This window comes from Talpa occidentalis, unplaced genomic scaffold (genome assembly GCF_014898055.3).
Source record: "Talpa occidentalis isolate TD23 unplaced genomic scaffold, MPIMG_talOcc4v2.1 talOcc4.11, whole genome shotgun sequence".
NCBI classification, from domain to species: Eukaryota; Metazoa; Chordata; class Mammalia; order Eulipotyphla; family Talpidae; genus Talpa; species Talpa occidentalis.
In genome coordinates this window covers 97,872,700-97,892,565 of record NW_023601104.1, presented here as the reverse complement: position 1 = coordinate 97,892,565, position 19,866 = coordinate 97,872,700, and the positions used below count along the sequence as shown (strand labels likewise).

General features: G+C 56.8%; 1 protein-coding gene across 4 annotated transcripts in view; it reads right to left on the bottom strand.

Moving 5' to 3' along the window:
- The window catches only part of SYNE3 (spectrin repeat containing nuclear envelope family member 3), a 78,106-nt gene that overhangs the window by 19,272 nt on the left and 38,968 nt on the right, over positions 1 to 19,866 (bottom strand). For all 4 annotated transcript variants that reach the window (XM_037503964.2, XM_037503962.2, XM_037503963.2 and 1 more), the window contains 7 exons: positions 18,040 to 18,197; positions 12,191 to 12,363; positions 10,546 to 10,855; positions 5,979 to 6,140; positions 4,231 to 4,578; positions 1,906 to 2,042; positions 614 to 788 (listed from right to left, as the gene is read on the bottom strand). In XM_037503964.2, the coding sequence (XP_037359861.1) occupies positions 614 to 788; positions 1,906 to 2,042; positions 4,231 to 4,578; positions 5,979 to 6,140; positions 10,546 to 10,855; positions 12,191 to 12,363; positions 18,040 to 18,183 (1,449 nt within the window). In that variant the 5' untranslated portion in view covers positions 18,184 to 18,197. The remainder of the gene's footprint in view (positions 1 to 613; positions 789 to 1,905; positions 2,043 to 4,230; positions 4,579 to 5,978; positions 6,141 to 10,545; positions 10,856 to 12,190; positions 12,364 to 18,039; positions 18,198 to 19,866) is intronic.

Here is a 19,866-nt window from a genome sequence, read left to right as displayed (position 1 = left end):
GATAAGTCTGCCAGGGCTTCTGGAGAGTCTGCCAGGGCTTCTGGGAAGGCCTGGCCTCCCTGTTGAACATGGCTGATCGCCCAGATGCAGTTCCTGCCAGCACACAAGCTTGTTCTTGCGAGGGGACATGCTTGGGCCACCTTGGTCCCGTGAGGGGAGACATCGCTTAGTGTGGGAAAGAGCTGGGTTCTGGGTGACAACGCTGAGTGATCAAGCTGGTGCTGGGGTCTCTGTGTCTAGAGTCGCCCCTGTTCAGATTCGGTCACTTGTCACATGCATCCTAATTAACACGCAGCAAAGATAAGGCTGGGCACGCTGCTCTCCACTGCCCTGGCTCCCCTGGCTTCCACTAGAGGACTGCCTGCAGAGGGTCCTGAAGGGGAGGGCTGGGGGGTCAGTGCAGAGTCCTGAGGTCACCGCGGGTACCAGACTTCACTCCCATCTAAGTACTAGGCTGGCCCTTGTGCTGGTAACAAGCGCTGACCCACCCAGTGCAGTGAGCTCTACCTGGCTCTCAGGGGGCCTGAACACACCTTTCCTAAGAGAGTGGCTGAAATGCCAGGCTGGGTGGTCTCCCCATAGGCACTGGTCAGTCCTGGCCAGCCCCGGTTACCTCAAGCTGGGGCAGGAAGGTATGGATGGAGGGCAGGTCCGGCAGGCTGGCGGTGACGTCCAGGAGCCTCTGGGCCAGGGCCCTCCACAGCTGCAGGTCCTGCAGGGGCCGCTGGAAGCGCTGCCACAGCTCCACCTCCGCGCCGTTGCGTAGCCTGGTGGTCTTGCCCTTCATGCTGCCAGGAGCCGGTAGGGGAGAGCCAAGAGGAGGGAGGGAGGGGTCAGTCCAGGAGGGAGGTCTCTCTGCCTGGATCCCCTGGCTCTACTCCCAGGGTGGGTGCCCTCCCACCCCACAAGCAGAAGAGGTGTCTGCGGAATCTCGGAGCCCCGTGCTCTCCATGTAAAAGTGCACAGGAAAAAGCCTGTCCTCAAACAGACTTGCAGCCCAGCTTCGTGAGCAGAAACCTCAAGCCTTGACAAGGAACGCCGGAGACTCCAGCTGGCCTGCCCCGGGCACTTAGTAAAGCCTTTCTCGAGGAAGATGCCGCTATCCTAGGCCCAGACTGTTTATATGATAACTTCAAATACGACGTCCAGCACCCTGTCGTGAATAACCAGCTCGTGACGCTGCAGCTCGAGAAGGTGGAGGGAGAGGGAGGCCTGCTTTGGACACTGGCTTCTCAAGCACCCCATGGGGACACAGCCCCTGCTTTGACGGGGCCCGGGCATGCCCTGGGGGAGAGACACGGCAAGTAGGGGGCTCCTTCAGTTCACTCTGGAAGAACCCCACTCAAGTGGAGGGACAAGGGCCCCAGGGCTGCTGGACTTCCGTGCTGTGTTCAGAGCATCTGAGGCTCATGGGGCAAAACAGGCACTGGTTCCAAATCTCCTCTGCTCAGTCCCACACGGGGTGGCTATTTGCTCTTCGGGTCTTTGCCAAGCTAGAAACGGGAGACCCCGTGGTGACTGAGCCTATGGGTGCCGAGAGCAGGGGTTGGTCTGAGGCGAGGCCAAGAGGCCTGGATCAGCACCACCAGCAGGCAGGGGAGTGGCTGCCCTGTTACTAAGCCGCATGAAAGGCTTGGTGGAAATGGGCTCATGAGCAGCTCAGCGTGCAGAAGACAAAGTCCAGGCATCTTTCTAGGGACAAAATTGTAAAACCCTGTCAGGGAGGGACAGTCCTGAGCCCAGTCAGGCCTTGAAACAGCCCGTGGCTGAGAGGGGCAAGTTATTGAAGGGGTCTCCGTGCAGGAGAGGTAAGCCTCCTCCTGGAGACTGGCATGAGGTGGGGTGAGGAGGCCCCATAGTGGGGGCTGGGTGCGCCCTGGGCTGCCTGCCGGCCTGCATGGGTACCTCTGGTACTCCTGGATGGCTGCCACAAGGCTGTCGGAGAGCTGTTGCAGGTCATTGGGGAAGACCATGAGCTCCTTCAGCTGGGCCTGCAGCCTGTCCACCCGGGGCTCCTCGGCTGCCAGTGCCGCCCTGTTCACCTGCAGCACACAGAGCACCCCAGAGGGCAGATGAGGTTGGGAGGAAGCATATGTGAATAGGGCGGGGGGGGGGGGGCATTGGGCTGCCTGGGAGGAAACCACCACTGAGGGCAGGGACAGGCCCTCCCCTGAGCTCAGACCTTGCCAGCCTGCCCCGAAGCCCCTTTGGGACCCCAAACCAGTGATGGTAAGTATGAGACAACAGTGCAGACAACAGTGTTTAGGGAGCCTGACTCCATGCAGTGCACTCGGGGGACCCCATTCATTTAATGACCCCGGAAGTCACCGAGCACCCCTGAAATGTTCCACCCCACTGTGTTCTGACACTCGGGTCTTTTCCTGCCGTCCTGGGAGTTTGACGGACCTTGGCCCTGGTGGGGAGCATGGTCGGTAGGAGGGAAGGTGCAGATGCCAGCAAGGAAACCCACCTCTACACCCCCTGCCAGCACACACCTGGGCTGTTGTCTTCTGGGTAAAACGGGGCCACTCCCACTGGACAAGAGACCGAACACAGAACAGGTGGACCCCAGGTTCCTAGGAGGCAGCTGTGCTACTGCTCAGACCCCCCCCACTCACAGGGACCAGGGGATCTGGCTCAGATCCAGGTGCACCCCACCCAGATGAACAGGGAGCAAGGTGAAATAGGGGGTTCCAGGCAGTGGTTAAGGGCAGGGGAGACCATTGTGTACAGTCGGCCAGTGAGCTCTGCCTGTCCTCAGAACTATTTCTGTCCACACTCAATTACTAAGCAAATGTCAGGAAATCTACACATATTTTCACAGAAGACAAAGACACACCAAATGCCTTTGTTAGACACAATTGGGTGAAATGGGCATCTCCAAACCAGGCCTGAAGTCCTGAACCTCAGAGCCCAGGAAAGCAGGCTCAGGGCATCTCAACTCATTCCAGGCCCCCTGCCCTGCTCTATGGGGAGGGTCCTGGGACTGCGGGAGGTGAGATCAGTGGGAGATCACATAGGAGCGCCTGTGTCGCCTTCCTGGTCTGTACCTCTCGCTGTGCTGACTTTCTAAAACTGGGAGCCGGCGCTGGCACAGAGGTTAGAGGCAGCACTCTTGAATCAGACTGCCTAGGTTCAAGTTCAAGTCCCTGCTACCACCTGCAGGAGTGGAGACAAGCCCTCGTTGCTCTAGAGCCTGGCTTCCTCATCTGTAAAAGGGGACAGTGACAGTGCCACCATGCAGGGCCATGGCACTCAGAGCGGCATGTGCTGGGAAGACAGCGACCTCACTTCACCAACAACCTCCAAGATGAACTTGTCCCTCACAGAACCCTTCTTACTGCCTGCTGACAGCTGAGACCCTGACGCAAGCTGCTTCCCCGAAGTTTGCCTGTTTCTCAGAAGAGAGGAAACAGTCCTGATTTTGTCCAGATGTCCTACAAGACAGCTGGGATAACCACACTGTTCCCCAAGCTGTTGCCCTGCCTGAAGCCACACCTGCCTTGTCCCCGGACACCCCACTACTTGGGGGTGGGAGTGGAGGCTGGGTTGGAGCAAGTCAGGTGTGTCTGCTCTTTGCCCCAAACAGTAGCCATGTGAATCCTGTTTAAGAACAAAAGTCATTAGTAATAAATTCCGAAATTCCCTTGCATTGATTTCCAGTTAGTCACGACTTGCTCATAATTGATGTGACACCTGAGTTGGGTGGGGCAGGGATATGGACACCACCCACCTCGGGAAAGGCTGACACGCAGCTGGGCACTGGTGGAGCCAAGGCTCAATGGTTAACTTGCCCACAGACATTAAAGCACAAAAGGAAAAAAACCTGATCTAACTTCCACTTTCAGGTTTGCTTTCACAGACACACCAGAGGCGGGACCTTATCAACATGACAGGACTGAGCACTTGCAGAAGCAATAAACCACGTCCACCATCGGACAAGGGAATGACAAACCTGGCACCAGTCCACTGCAGGTCTTTTTCACCCACCAGCTCATCGTGTGACCCTGGGGATGCTGGACAAATATCTCTCTAGGCTATAAGCCCCGCATCCAGAAAATGGGGATAAACACCCAACTCGTCTACGATACTCAGAGGACTTAGATGACCAAAGACCCAGGAAGACCAGAGTGAGTGTAAAAGGTTAGCAGGGCTCTCCCACCTGGCACAGGAGCTTCAAGTAGCGATGCCAAGGCCAGCCCTGGACAGCCCTGGTCAAACATCACTTACCGAGTAGCGCCTCCAGCGGGCCACCAGCTCGTCCTCGGACGCTGCCTTGGCTGTGGGCTCCAGGCCCTCCTCAGCCAGCTTCTGTAGGTCCTTCTTGAACTCTGCCAGCTCAGCCTCCAGCTGCCGGACCTGCAGCTCCCGGGCCCCTTCGGACTTGGGCAGGCTCCGCAGCTGCCCCTGCTCCTCTTCCCAGAGGACTCGCAGCTTCTCCAGAATTTTCCGCATCTCTTCCAGTTCTACAGTGATCTTCTCTGCACCCAAGGGAGAGGTGTTCTGGATAACCCCTGCAGCCTGCTCCTCCAGCCTCTTCAAAGAGTCCTCAGACCTGCTGAAATCTTTGGCCATGTCCTAATGGGTCGGGAGGTGGAAGGAAACAACATTTGCTGCATTTTCCACGGTCCCCGGGAAAGGCAGATGAAACAGAAATTCCTGTATTCCCAGGGGGAGCCAGAGGCACCCGTCCAAGCAGGGAGCCGTCTGCCTCCATAGCAGTGACTCGAAGCCCGAGAACGGTAGCCCTTGCCAAGGTGTTTAATTAGGTCAAGGAGAAAGTCTCCCGATGGTTCCATAGGGTTTCTTATATGAACTTGTATGGCTACCTAGCAAGTCTGAATAGGCACTGGCTTTCTGTTGATGACCTTGACAGTTTTCTTTTTATATACAAGTTCATTGTTTTTTCATTTTTACGTCAGCCCCTTTAAATGTTTTCTTTGAGAAGGCTTTCAAATAGTTTTGGATTTGTATTGAAGTGTAATTTACATGGAGCAGTTACACGGATCTTAATGGCTACCATTCAAGAGTTTTGACCATCGCCATGCCCATGTATCCACACCGTTATCAAAATAAAGGACAGTGCTAACATCCCAGAAGATTCTAGAACTGCACATAGTGGCATAGACTCTGTTGTCCTTTGAAAGTGGCTTCTTTCATTCGACATACTGTGTTTTAGGTTTCCCATGCTGCGGTCACACAGTAGCAGCTCATCCCTTTTTATTGTGAGTATTCCTTCATATCCAGAGTCTGTTCCACAGTGGGTCTATCCAATGCTCTGCTGATCAAAATCTGCATTTTTTTTTATCAGTTTGGGGCTATTGTGAATAAGGCAGCTGTGAACATTTTTATACAAGTCATAGCAGATATCTTTTTGTTCACTGTTCATGGTTTATTTTTGAAAGGTGAGTTAATTCAAATGAACATACTAAAGAAATGTACAGGCGCTGTGTAGCGCTTCCAAAAAATATAAAGTGGTCCTTGAATTATTGAAGAAGATGATGTACCACTGACTTTACAGAGAGACTCAGAAGCCCAGTTTAGGTCACAGCCAGTCCTTCCTGGCCAGGGTGTACCCCGCCTCTCCCGACGGCAGGCCACCATCCCTCACGCTAGGCACTTCTGATGTTGAGGTTGGGGGTGCTGGGCACCCTACAATATTGAGCAGTATCTCTGGTCTCCATCCACTAGATGCCAGAAACCCCCCCATTTCCAGTGTGACACCAAATGTCTCCAGACATTGCCAAATGACCCCATCTGAGGTCCAGTATCTAGACCCCCCTGCTGTGGCCTCGGGTTTCCAAATGCCCCTATGGCTCAGAGACACCACCAAGCGGCCAAGGCCCCAACCAGTTTGAGCTTGAGCCCAAGCGGCTCCTCACGTGGGGTCTGCATCGTGGATGTTGGTATCATCCTATTAGATCAACTGGGACTCAGAAGTGCCACCCATGGCCAAGGGTGGAGACTCAGGGGGTTACCTGTAGTGCAGAGAGACGGTGCTCCGCGGTCAGCGTACACTTCCGCCCCAGGCAGCTGTTCACCTTGTCCACCACCGCCTTCAGCCACAGCTGGAAGTCGTCCACGCGGGTCTGGAAATGCTCGTGCTCCTGGGCCACCTGCTCCAGCAGCGCCACCCTCTCCTGTGGGAGTGGAGGGGAGTCAATAGCCATGAGGGCTCTCCCAGCCTTCGAGGCTTTTCTCTGTGTGTGCATGCATGTGCTTGTGTGTGCATGAGTGTGTGTGTGTGCATGAGTGTGTGTGTGTGCATGGGTGTGCACGGGTGCATGTGTAGCATGTGTGTTTGTGAAGGAGGTAGAGGATCCAGTCACCCACCCTTTCACTGGAGACAAGAATCCCACTTTTCTCTGCCTTATTAGCAATAACCCAAGAGGCTCTTGGCTGTGGAGACCAGAGTACATCAGCGCTTAGCCTGCCAGCGCTACAGCTGGCACCTCCTCTCCCGCCATGTCCTCAAAAGGGCGCTCAAGACAGGGTGTGGACACCGGGACACAGCACCATGACTGCGAGTGCTGGGAGGTGCTACAAATGTCATGTGACTGCACCTCATCAAACATTCCTGGCCAGTCCCCAGGTGGTGCCACTACTATCCCAGGGCGATGGGCAAGGAAGCTGAGGTACAAAGAGGTAAAGTGACCTGCCTAGTGTCACTAGACTAAAAGAATACTGAGAGCAGAGACTAAGGACAGCAGGTGTGCTCCAGTCCTGGGGTCGACAAGGTGCCCTACCCGCTTCCTCACGGGCATGGCGATGCCATCTGCATGGGTTGAGATTATCTCTTTTCACACAATCCCACTGACTTGCTACCCACACAGGGACAAGAGGGTGTTCCTGAGGGTGGCTGTCACTGGGGAATTAATGGTGTTCTTGCTATAAGATCTACTGTGTGCCTACACTCTGATTTGCAAAACACACTATGATACGGCACCATTTCTTTAAACCCCCCACGGCTCCCCACTACCCCCAGGCTCTAGACCGAATCTCGCAGCCTGGAAGTCAAGGGCAGGACCCACGATGCAGGTCTGTGGCCCAGTGGACAAGACCTGGGCTTGGGAGCCCAGTGCTTGTGACTTGAACCCTGGCTCACCTCAGGCACCTAATTCACCCCTCTGCTCCACAGGCTCCCCAGTTGTCTGGTGTGGTCAAGGCAGAACCCACCTCATTGGGGTACAGAGGGGCTGGAATGTCACCCCACCTCCTGGACAATGCAGGACCACTGATGAGCACTTGAGAACAGTCATTGTTCACTGTCACCTGCTCTCCAGGGCACTCTTGTCACACCCAGCCCTGCCCACCTAGCCTCGCTGGCTCAGGACTCACCTCCTCTGGCTGAATTAATGGCTCTGGGATGGCACTGCTACCCGCTGGGGCAACCTACAAACTGCCTGCCCTGGTGCATCTCCCAGGAATGTTGAAAGGGGAAGGAGGGACTTCTACTTACTAAGCACCTACTATGTGCCTGGGACCTGACAAGATCTCACAGCAACTAGTTCATCTTCACAGCAACTACCTAGTTCATCTTCACAGTTCATCTAGTTCATCTTCACAGCAACTACCAGGCCTCCCTTACAAAAATGACCACACTGATGCTGGGAGGCCACTCAGCTCCTGTGAGGGCTGACAGACAAGATTTAAGCAGCAAAAGTCAGAGGTCAAGATCGCTACTCTAGGCCATGGGCAGCAGGCTGTTTCCATCACGCAGTGGACGTTTCGGCCTGGCCTGCCATGTGGTTTCTGTGCAACGACTCAGCCATTTATGTGTTACATAGGTTGCAGCACCCGAGCAGCCATGGACAAACACGCCAAGAAAACACAGGTAACCAAGAAAATGAATCACGGGCAGTAACACTTGAATTTTATAGCATTCTCTTGTGGCATGAAAAACTGCTTTTCACACCCCCTCCCAATAATTAAAAATGTTAAAAACCATTTTAACAGGCTACACAAGATCAAGCGGTGGGCTGGGCAGACTGCAGGCCCTCACTTGCTGGCCTCAGCGGTCAGCCACAGAGCCACCACATCCCAGAACTGCCCTGGCTGTCTAGAAGCTAAGTCAATGGTTCTCAAAGGGGCAGGGTCGACAGATGGGGGATGTTTGGATCTGCCCCCCTGCCCTGGAGAAGCTCTTCACAAATCCAGAAATGCTAACTCACTTGAACCTTTGCAACCACCACCGCAAGTAGGAGAAAATAGTCCCATTTTAGAGATGGGGAAATCAAGGCACAGGAGCGGGTCCTTTGGTGAGGACCAAGGACTCTTCCCACTTTGGGGACTAAGGCTTCGCCAGCCATGCCGGGCAGCTGGGAAACACGGGCCACTTGACTCTGAAAGTGAACCGGGAGGCAGAAACTGTCTCCTTCTTGCTGCCCTTGCTGGCTCCCTTCCCTTGGGATTATCTGCATCCATCAAAACCCTCCCAGGAAAAGCCCATTTATGAAGCACAGTGCGTCAGGAATAGCAAGCAGAGTAAATGCCATGTGGACACTGATGGTGATAAACATTGTAGTGAAGCGGATTCTTCAATGAGGTGCCTGGGGTTGGGGTGGCTCTTTGCGTGTGAGTAATGAGGTGTCTGCACGAGGGGAAATCCAGAGTAAATAAAAGCCTCGTGATGGGAGCAGACGCTGCGAGGAATGCAGCCAAGCAGGGCAGGCATCCAGCTGAGCTCCGTGCCAGGCCTGAGGGTCACGGAGCACAATTCAGCCGCAGCCGCGCCGGCCACGTCTGGGGGAGACCAGGGTGACAAATGGGAGGGCGCTCAACCTTCTCCTTGGACCAAACAATGAAGCCATCTCCGGCGGGCAGGGCTGTCAGGAATGTCAAAATCTGACCGATTAACAGGGCCCGGGACTGATGCTTCTGCAGAGGCTGCGGGGAGTGCCGGTGTGATAGCCACAGCCAGGCCAGCTGCCTCGTCCCAGGGCAGCCTCAGGATGCAGGGACGGGGAGCTACTATTTGCTGGCCCTTCAGAAAACGGAATCAGGGGATTAAGAACAATCAAACCAAATAAACAAGCAGGACCGCTGGCAGCCGACCAGCTGCTGCTCAGACTTCCCATGCTTCATCTGGCATGCGCGGTGCTGGCCCTGGCTGGCAGTTGTGCTGGTAAGACTCTCCTCCAGGGGGTGGTTATGAAAACCACATTCCAGAGGCGCCCCCACCTGCCCCAGAGCTTCTGTGGCCCCATCAATACCGGGGGGTTGCCCACTAACATATCAGAAGTCAAGATGGAGTTTCCTAGGTGATGACACTGGTCTGTTAACTAGCAGGAAAAGTGATGACGGGGCCCTCATTGTTGAAAGGCAAGTGTGGATCCATAACATCTGCTACAGTCTGAAATGTGCCCACCCCCCAATCTGCATGCTGAGGCCCTAAGCTCCAATTTGATGGTATTTGGAGGTGGTACCTGTGGAAGGCGATTATGGTCACCTGAGGTCACAGGAGGGAAGTCGGGTGAAATGAACCTCACTTCCATCAGTTTGTCAACTCATGCGTACTGGGCACCCCATGTGTGCTCAGCACTGGGTGCGTGGACGGTGGGTAATGGGGCAGTGGGTGGGTAGAGGGTGCAAGGTAGGTGGGCGTGGAAGGATAGGGAGACAGCTAGGTGGCAGATTGGTGGGCAGGTAGTTAGGTGGCGGGAGCTGGAGGGTGAGTGAAAAGGTGGCTGACAGGTAGCAAAAGAGCAAGTAGGTGGGTGGGATGACAGGCAGTGGAGAGCGATGGGTCTTACCACATGCTCAGGGCTTTGGGTGCATCACCTGCACCATCATCTGTATGTATCTGTATGATGATATAGATAAGTGGCATCTAATAAATTCAATCCCATAATTAAAAAGCATAGAAATGGATGAGCAGGGCCTCCCTGGAAGCACAAGGGATTAAGCGTCAGCCCTATGAAGCAACCCGCAGCTGCTGCAACATGAGTTCGACCCCCTGCCAGGGAGCTACCCACATGGCACAGCAGACCTCTCTTGTCTCACCCGCTGCTCCCCTCAGCAGTGTGTTTCAGTCAGTCTGCCTGTTCTGCTCCCCACGCTATCTCTAATGAATCCTCTCACCTCCCGCCCCCACACCTCTGGCCTATACCCCAGTTCTTGTATGCATAAATAAATAAATCTTTAAAAAAAAAAGAAATGGAGGAGCAAATGGGTGGGTGAAAGGTGGGTGGACCACCGAGTAGGTGGGTGGATGTCGGGGAGAGGAAGGGGTTGTGGGAGGACAGGAGCTGGGTTAGTCGGTGGGAAGGCGGACGAGCGAGGACACGGGACAGGAGGGGCAGGCGGCTGAGTAGGGAAGTGGGGGGGGCTGGGAAGGCGTGGAGATGTGGTGGGTCAGCGGGTGACAGAGGAGCAGTGACCGACAGCTAGTTAGGAAGGTGGCGATGGGTGGGTGGGCGTGTGAGTGGCTGTCACGGGAGGCCAGGCGATGAGTGGGTGGAGATGCTTAGAGAGCAGGCGCGTGGCGGGTGGCCGCTGGGGTGAATAATGCTGATGGGAGCAGACGGAGCCCACGGCGCCGCTCACCTGGGCTTTCGTCTTCACGGCGTGGTACTCGGCCTTCATCCTCTTCTGCGCGTCTTCGTCCACACTGGGGTCCCCGATCCTGTTGAAGAGGGAGGCCGCCTCCTCCAGCAGCCGGTCTAGGAGCACCGCCTGGTGGTGCACGTTCTGCAGCAGCACCTGGGCGTGGCTCAGCTGCCACTGCTTTTCCTTCAGGCCCAGCTGCAGCTCCACGGGGGGCTCCAGTAACACCAGCATCTTCTGGAACCAGCGGTAGAACTCATCCTGGGCCAGCAGGTATTCGCTCCAGTGCAGCCACACCCACTCGATGCGGCTGTGGGCAGAGACCTGGCGTGAGGAACCCGTCTGCCCAGCCCCAGGGCAGGGAAGCCGCTCCAGGCTTCCCTGGAAGCCTGGAAGCCACACCCCTCCCCAGGACTAGGGGGCTGTAGGTGGGGGCACAGTGATGCCCTCTTGTGGCCTTGGTCCCCCAGGAAGCTTGTTGACCCTCAGGATTGGCGGCCCAGCCTCAGTCCTTCCAGACAAGCCCCCTCTGACCAGTAGACCTGCTCCCTGGGCTGGCGCTGAGGATCAGGGTGGCTCAGATCTAAGAACTACCAGCTCTCCTGACACATCTTGGGGATCTCTTAGCCCACAGCACCCCACATTCTGACCCCAGACTCCCATAATCGATAGTCACCCCCAGTTGTTTCTCTCTGGGGTTGACTCCACAGGGTGAGCTGGGCTCTGACCCCACATGGCCCACAGAACAAGGGGTCAGAGGGGGAGCGTGCTAATGATGGCATCTGTAGGCTCATCACAGCTCAGAGGGGGCAGAAGGCTGGGCACTGGCCACGGTCCAGACGCCGGAGTCCGGGATAAGCAAAGCTGGTGTGGTTTGAGATGGGAGCACAGATGGCTGTGTTTGGGTTTCAGGGGTGCTGTGAACTTACTGGTAATCCTGCCTCCTCCTGTGCCTCAGTTTCCCCATATGTAACGTGGAGATGGCCCTATCTGGCCGGCCAACATAAGCACCTTTGTTTGGGATTCCAAGTTAGAAGGGGCTAGAAGAACAGAAATCACTGCAAAGTCTCCTGGTCCACTCAGCATCCCAGTTTCATAAGGATGGAGAGGATGCTGGCAGCTCCTACTTACTGAGGGCCCTCTGTGTGCCAAGCACTGTGCCTTGCTCTTGACGTGCCCTAGTTCCTCCCACCCTCCCCAAGTCTTCAAAAGGCCCTTGATTATATCACTGTCCGGAGGGGGAGCCTGAGGCTCACTTATCCCAGGGTGCACTGCAGAACAAGAGGCACTCCCAGGCTGCCCCCCCAGCCCCACCTGCTCCCCTGGTGCCAGCAGAGAATCTAGGCCAAACTGCTAGCAAGGCAGCAGCCGTCTTACTCCAGGACGGCTCTGTCATCCTGCTGGCGGATGCACACAGGCAAGGCCATTAGGATTAATTGTTGGCAAAACATGATGAGCTATTATCTATTATTAAGCTTGATTATGATTAGAAAGAGGCAGGCAGGGCTGGCCCAGCTCCCAAGAGAACATCCTGTTCCCAGCAGCCCTAGGACTGGAGAACCGTCCCTCAGGTAGAGGCTGCAGCCAGGAGGGGTGGGCACGGAGGGTCAGTGGCAGTGTGAGCAAGGCCTGGCAAGGGGCCTACCTGTGGCAATGAGTCATGTAGGTGACCGTCTCCTCCCACTGGGCCTTGATGTCCCTCAGCCGGGCCAGAATCTCGGGCCTCTGGAGGTCGTTGCAGCTCAGCAGGAGAACCTCGGCTGCCCGCAGCACCAGGTCCACCTTTACTCGCCCCTCGGGCTCCAGCTGGCATATTTTCTGTTGTGGGCACAAAAGCCAATTCCAGGGATTAGGCAAAATGCAAACAGGCACGGCCTTGGGAAGACAGGCGGGATGGGCAGGACTGGGACTGAGCCTGGAGGCACTGGGTTCTAATCTCAGCTCCGGTGCGCCCTTCCCCTGTGACCTTGGGCCGCCTGCTGCAGCTCCGGGAGGGAAGCTGGGGGCAGTGGCCGTTGGCACGGAACCGCTGGGCTCTGATGATCCAAGTTCCCTCCCTTCCCCACTTGGCCCCTTTCCAGTTGTGTGAACTGAGACAACTTTCATCGTGTCCACTTGATTGTCTCATCTGTAAAATGGGGGTATTGCTAGTGCCTGGCTCTCTCATTTTTTTCAGGTTTAAATGAGAAAATGCACACGAAGTGAGCATCAGTGTATCGGGCTGTGGGAATCTGCCCCTCAGGTGGACTGCAGGAGCAGCCCGACCCAGCCCCAGGGGCGGCTCCACCACTCCCCCGAGGGTGAGGTTGCACCAGGTCCTCACGCCCCAGCTGCCCTACCAGCGAGCACGCGGGACACCAGGGTGGGCCGCTCCTGGGAGGCAGCAAGCTCCCCTGACAGGTGACGGCTCAGGAAGCCCATGTTGGCCTCGCAGAGTCGCCGGAGAACCACAGGGCAGCCTGAGCAACAACCGGCTCTCCTGGGCTTGTGGGTCTGCCTCATCCCGCCCGGCCTGGCGGGCACTCCCCTCCACTCCCCTTCTCCCGGTCCGTGGATGTTTCCCTACTGACACCTTGCACATATGCTCTCATCTTGGTGTTCACTCATCTTGGTGTTCACTTCTGGGAGGACCAAGCCCCACAAAGTCATGCCTCGCAACTGAGCTCCCCAGAGCACGTTCTCTACAATGGCAAGTTTGAGGCCACCCTGTGCCCGGCAGCTCCATGGAGCCATTGTCCAGCAGCGGCCGCTCACCTCCCATCCCGTTTCCCAGCAACGAAGGCCTGCGCACGGGCTCCCTAGTCGTGGTGCCATTGCACACCAGCCACAGCAGAGTGCAAATGTACCTCTCTACACCCCGAGAAACCTGGACATTCCCAGCTACTGCAGGATTTGCCTTATCAGCTGGAACCAAACCCGCAGTATCTCCAGTGTCTGCACCCGGTGCCTCTGACGTCAGCCAGCGTCATTATTTTTATCTTTCCAACGCTTTGGCAACCGAAGCTTGGTCTCTGTAGTCAGACAGGATTAGATTCCAATTCCAAGGCCACCACCTACTCCCTAGGCGGGGTGGCAGGGGTGACCTGGGGTCACGGTGAGCATGGGGTGCTGCAGCTTGCTCACAGCAGTCTCCCCATTGTTATTACCAAATGGCACGTACCTTCCCACCTGCCTTTACCCCCAAGCCACATCTGCCGGAAGCACCAGCTCTGTTCTCCCTGGGGGCAGGCGGTCAGTTCCATCATACCCACTCGCCCATCCCCATGGGCTGCCTGTTCCTGACCCTTCTCGGTGGGTGCAGGAGAGGGGCCCCTGGCTGCCCCAGTGAATGCTGTGCAAGGTGAACTAGGAGGAGGGCAGTGAGCTGGTGGCCTCCCTGCCCGAGAGAGCAGAGCTGGCCAATTCCTAAGGCAGTAGCCCAAGCCCTGCTAGCCCTGAAGCAGAAACACCTAAACGCTGTTGGCAATGCTGGGGCCGGGGCAGAGACTGTGGCTAAATGAAGCCAACCTCAGAGAAATCGGCCCAGCCCTGCACTCCTGCCCCAGTGACTGGGTTCTTAGGCAGGCACAGGCTCCTCTCTAAGCCACCATAGCAAGGACGCAGCCCAGAGTGCACGCCAGGGACCCGAGCCAGCAGGAAGGGTGTCTGACCCGCAGTCACAGGAGGTTCCCACAGGAAGGGCCAGTGGAGCCATTCAGGGGGGCGGAGAGAGGGAGAGCTGGGGGAACCGGACAGGACAGCTGGAGCAATGGGGTTAGTCAGGACCTTCCCTCCAGGCAGCCAAATCAGGTGATGCTGTGCTGGGTGCTGTGCTGGGTACTGTGTTAGGTAGTTGTTAGATAATATACTGGGCACTATGCTGGGTGCTGTGCTGAGTACTGAACTGGGTGCTGTGCTTTGTACTGAACTGGGTACAGTGCTGGGCACCATGCTCAGTACTGTGCTAGGTACTAAACTGAATACGGTGCTAGGATTTTGCTGGACCTTGGAGTCGGGGATAAACAAACGTGACTCAGTGCTTAAGGGGGGTTGTGGCCACAGAGCACAGATGACTGTGACAGGAGCCAAGAGACCACAAAATATTTGGGAGTTCCCAGGAGGGGGTGTGGGGAAATCCAGAAAGGCTTGGTGAGTGGGTAGCGCTGGCCCAGAGCCCTCGAGATGTGCAGACACTGCAATGCGGGTTTGGGCATGAGCTTAGGGACCGTGCATCCCACATCTGAAGCCAGGCCCAAGGAAACGGGGCCAGGACCTGCCACAAAGGGGCCTGGATGGGTGAGGCAGCACCTGGCTGAGACCAGGTACCCTGTGCAGGGCAGGGGCAGCTGGCACCAGGGGGCAAAGAAAGAAGGTACTGGGGCCCTTGAGGCCAGCCCCGGGGCTCGGGCTGAGGCAGGGATGGTAGACGTGTAGACAGGGCTGCACTGAAACCCACCAGGAGCCTCCCCCACAGGCCGACTCTGCCAGGTGCCGGGTGCTGGGCCAAGCACGTCCCACCAGGTCACCTCGGTCGCCCCTCCCTCCCGCACAGAGGCAGCTGTCACTTTCTCCTGCGCCAGCTGAAGCTCAGGGAACTGCAGAAACTCTCTCAAGCTGCCGCGGCCATAGGGAAAATCTGAACCCACCCCAAGCTCTCAACCTGAGTCCTGCTTCCTGGAAGCAGTCTCCTTCACAGGGGCCCCTACCTGCAGGACCTCAGCACCCCGGGGTGAAGAGGTTCTTCCGGCACTTGACAGAGAAATGTGGTGCCCAGAGGCCACACAGCGGGCAAGCGAGTGAACCGGATGGGAACACACATCCCCGTCTCTAGCAAACAGGCATCTGGGCGCATGTCCTGAACTGGGGGAGGGGCCCTCTGGACCCTGGGGGCCCCTCCCAGCAGGCAGGGGAGGAGGCACTAGCTGCCCCCTTCCACCCGCCCGCCCTGGCAGACATCTGTCTCATTGCAAATTGGCGTTGACAGGTCAAAGCACAAATCGTGCCTGAGCTGGGGAAAGGACAATAGTGGGGCCCCCAGGACACGACTTCCCCTCCCCAGGCTCCAGGTCAAGCCCTGGGCGGGCTCACCTGATGGTAGTCTCCCTCCCCCTGAGGCCCTCCCTTGACTTGGCGTAAGCTGGCTCACCACAGGGGTGCTGGCCAGCCAGCTAAGGGCGCAAGGCCTTAAGGGCTTAGCACCCTAAGACAGCGAGTACAGTAGCCGCCCTGTGGTGTCCACAGGAGCTGGGCTGGAGGAGGGAGCTCAGGAGAGACTCCCGGACAAAGGGGCCTTTCATTTCACAGGCACAGCCAGACCCAAGGGCAACCAAGGCAGGCCACGCACAGCCAAGTCTCAGTGAGGGCTCGGGGGTTCCTGCCAGCTGGAAAACAGGGTTGTGTAGATAGAGGTAGATTTTTGAAGCCTGGTAAAGTGTGATTCTCTCTGGCGGGCAGTGGGGGGCCATGGAAGGTTTCAGGGGAGGACCGCATCCGCTTCAGGCCCGTGTCAGGGATGTTCCTCTCGTGTCCGGGAGGCTGCTTGGATTAGTTTCGTTCCATCTTCCACACTCCATGAGCCCGGTGTCGGATGGACCTCACCGCCGCTGCCGCCCAGCCCCACACAGCCATGGACAGCGACCCTCTGGACTCGGCACTGTGGCCCAGCCCCGGCCAGGTCGGTTTCTTGAGTTTAGGTCCATCATTGTCTCTAGAAATCAGTTTCATTATTGAAAATCAGGGGTATTAAACCCACCTTCCCAGGCTGTTATGAAATTAACCAGGGGGCTTCCAGCCCATAATCGGTCAGTGGAATCACCACTATTAGTGGGCCAGGGAGGGCGTGGGTGGCACCCTGCCAGAGACCTGCCTGGCATGGGAGCGGTGGGGAGAAGTGACTCCAAGTGGGGGACCTCAGTTCCATTAGGGACAGGCCAATGAAGGGCTTTTCAGAGGGCAAAACACTGGTAGGGTGGGGGGAAGAGATGGGACAAGACTCAAGAAGGGGCTGGTGTCCTGCTTGCTCCGATCACTTATGTGGAACTTCACAGGTGGTGTGGGTCTCGCTCATTCCTGGGTGCCGTCCCTACTGAGTCAGCATTCTGAGGTCATTAGCATCACCCCAGGTTAGACAGGCAGTAAACTGAGGTCCTATAGGTTCAGTGACCTACAGGGAATCATGTGGCCAGCAAGAAGCAGAACAGGGACTTGAACTCAGGACATCCAGGCCCCACAGCTGCCCTCTCTCGAGTCCACTGAGCTGTTCAACTAAATAGGATTCCAGACACTAGAACACCCAGCCCAACTGTGCCAGGCACGATTTTACTGTGACTCTTATCTCCTAGAGGCACACCCCTGTAGGAAGCAGGAGGCAAAACACCTGCGATCCAGCATGTAGTGTCTTACCCAGAGACCTTTTCTACTTGGACAAGTCATGTGACCTCTCCAGGACTGTTTCCCCTTTTGACTCCTCTCTCGTCATGTTGCAGTGAAGCTTAAACCATTGGCCCTGAAAAGGTGGTATAAGTTCTTGTCCTTGTCCTTCCAGTCCCCGGGCAGGGGGCATTTGCGGGAAAGTGGGCATAGGTATGAATTCAATTATGGAGTATCCTGGTGGGTATGACCCCGAGACAGGGATACATCAACTGAGGCCCAGAGAGGGCAGGGCCGTGGCTGAGGTCACACATGGAGAGGATGGAGTCAGGCTTTTCCCATGACCCTCTGGCCTGGAGCAGATGCTCCCGCTGGGGTGCCTTGGTACCTGGCCAGGCACTGGGCACACACACTTCTGGTCAGTTTAGCATCTGCCATGTGCTACGTGGGGGTTAGAGTCAGGCCTGGAGAAGCCAGGGGTCACTCCTCTTAGGGGAGAGCCTCCTCCCCACCCACCCAGACCTGGCAGGGAAGCAGGAAGGGGTAGAGAACTTGGCCTGGGTCAGAGGAGCTGCCAGGACAGGAGGGCCAGACAGCACAGCCTCTTCCTGTGCCAGGATGGTCCCAGGATGGGCAGTGAGTGGTCACCTGGACTGCCACACGTGCCCCTCTCAAACCCACCCGACCTCCTGCAGAATCTGGGCTTAAAACATCCCCATGAGGGACCTCCCTGGTGGCAGAAGGGGTTGAGGGCAGTGCGGTGAAGCTGTCCGCAGCCTCTGCAGCACGAGTTCAATCCCTGGCCAGGGAGCTACCCACATGGCGCAGCAGACCTCTCCTGTCTCGCCCGCTGCTGCCCTCAGCAGTGTACTTCAGTCTATCTGCCTGTTCTGCTCCCCACTCTGTCTCTGGTGGATCCTCTCACCCCCCACACCTCTGGCCTGTACCCCAGTTCTTGTATGCATAAATAAATAAATCTTTAAAAACAAACAAACAAAAAAACATCCCCAGGAGATTCAAACACGTGGAGCTACACTGGTCTGGTCCAGTCCCGCCGTTTCACAGCGAGGAAGCCCAGAGTCTGAGAGGAGCAACACGGCCAAGACCCTGGGGTCGTGCCCCCCAGTGCCCGCCACCCCCATCTACCTCTGTCTCCCGAAGCCTGGCCTCCAGGGCAGCCCGGGGACCCTGGGTGTTGTCGTTGATCTGCAGCCGCTCCTGCACGGCCTTCATCCACTCCCGGGCCTCCTGCACGCTCCTGTCAAAGCCCTCCTGGGGCTGCTGCGTCATGGCACCTGCAGGGGCTGAAGGCAGGACACGTAAGCTCAGTGGGTGGGGACGCAAGGGCCAAGGAGGGGGCCCAGAGTGGGGAAGGGACAGGGACCAGCCTTCACCACCATCAACACCCCTGCTGGAGGTGGGCCTGATGGGGCTGATCACAGCCAAAGCATGGGGCTAGGGAAGAACAGGCTCTCGCCCCTGCCACCCAGCAGGGAGGCCCAGGGCATGCACACGGCCTCTCGGCTGCCCTGCTGCCCACTTCCCTACCCTGAGACTCAGGGCAGCTCTTCTGTCTCCTTCGAAGGAAGACCCTGAGACACTGTCTGAGATGTCTGAGGTCGCTTAGGAATCTTGACCTGAGTGGATCAGGCCCCCATCAAAGAAACATGACTTGGGCACCAATCTAGTGCCAAGGAATGCCAGCCTGGCACCTCCCCGAGATCATGGCTCGGGAGCACCAGGGACCTTGGCCCAATTTCTTCACCGATCGGGTCCACATCAGACATAATGTTCCCCACTAAGCCACCACCACTGACCTCCTGGCCACCCCAGACTACGACCTGGCACTGGAGAAGGCCCCCACTTGCTCCACCTACCTTAGGTGCTACCTGCGCCATACAGGTCTCTCGGCACCGTCCCCCTCCCCCAACCCTGACCTGGGGAGCCGAGTCTCAGCGCCCCTCAACCCTTCTCTATTCCAGTTCTGGTTGTCTGCTGGGAGCACATCACCTCCTTTGGATTAGTTATTTCCATCTGCATCTTCTGGGCAGGGATAGTGCCGGTTGATCCCACCGGGGCCCATAATGCCTTGCACGGAGGAAGCCTTCCTCAGAGGTTACAGAAATAATCCAGAAATGGTATAAAGCTTAACACACTCCAAACCGACCACAGCATCAGTTAAAAAGGCAACCAAACTGAAGTGGAAACCACCTAAGTGCCCACTCAGAGGGGACTAGTTAAGGACTAGGGTGCACGTGCACCTTAGAATATGACGTAGCCAGCAAAAAGCATGCTTCTGTGACTGCATGGACAGTCCCAGGCCGGAATGATAATACTAAAAATTGAGACAAATTACATAATGACTAAATCACGGAGTCATACTCTGCAAGAGATCACGCAAGCCAAAACAAAGAGTGCTCCTGGGGCAAGGCCAGGAAGCCCCGCCGTAGGCAGGCCACCCACGTGACTGAGTCAGAGCAAGGGGTGTGGGCAGAAGCCTTTAAGTTGCTCCCCACCCTTAGGGCATGGTCTTCCCAGGGGCCCTCACGCCTCTCCTCCTGGCATTGCGACTGGGAGGCCCCTTGGCCAAGGACAATTGTCTGTGGTTGGTGGTACTGAGGTTGGAAGGTTTTTTCCTCTGAGATGCTTTGTGAACCAAGGCAGGCGTTGCTTTCAAATAAAACAGCTTCTTAACATTGGCTGAATTGTTTACTGGCCCTTCTCAATCATCAGTTGTCTTTCAGCGGCGTGGGATGCAGATGCAGGCACCCTCCCTGGGCACCGCACTGGGCGGGCTCCCTGGAGGAGACGGGCATCAGCATTAGACACGCGGGCTGCTGTCCCGGGGCCGGGAGGGGAGACCCTGCGTGGGCTCTGCCTTGGGCCTGCGCCCGGCCTGTGCTCTCCCCTGGGGCCTGCGCCCCAGGTTCAAAGCTCAGTCTCCCAACATGTTGTTTTTCTTCAGAGCTGTTT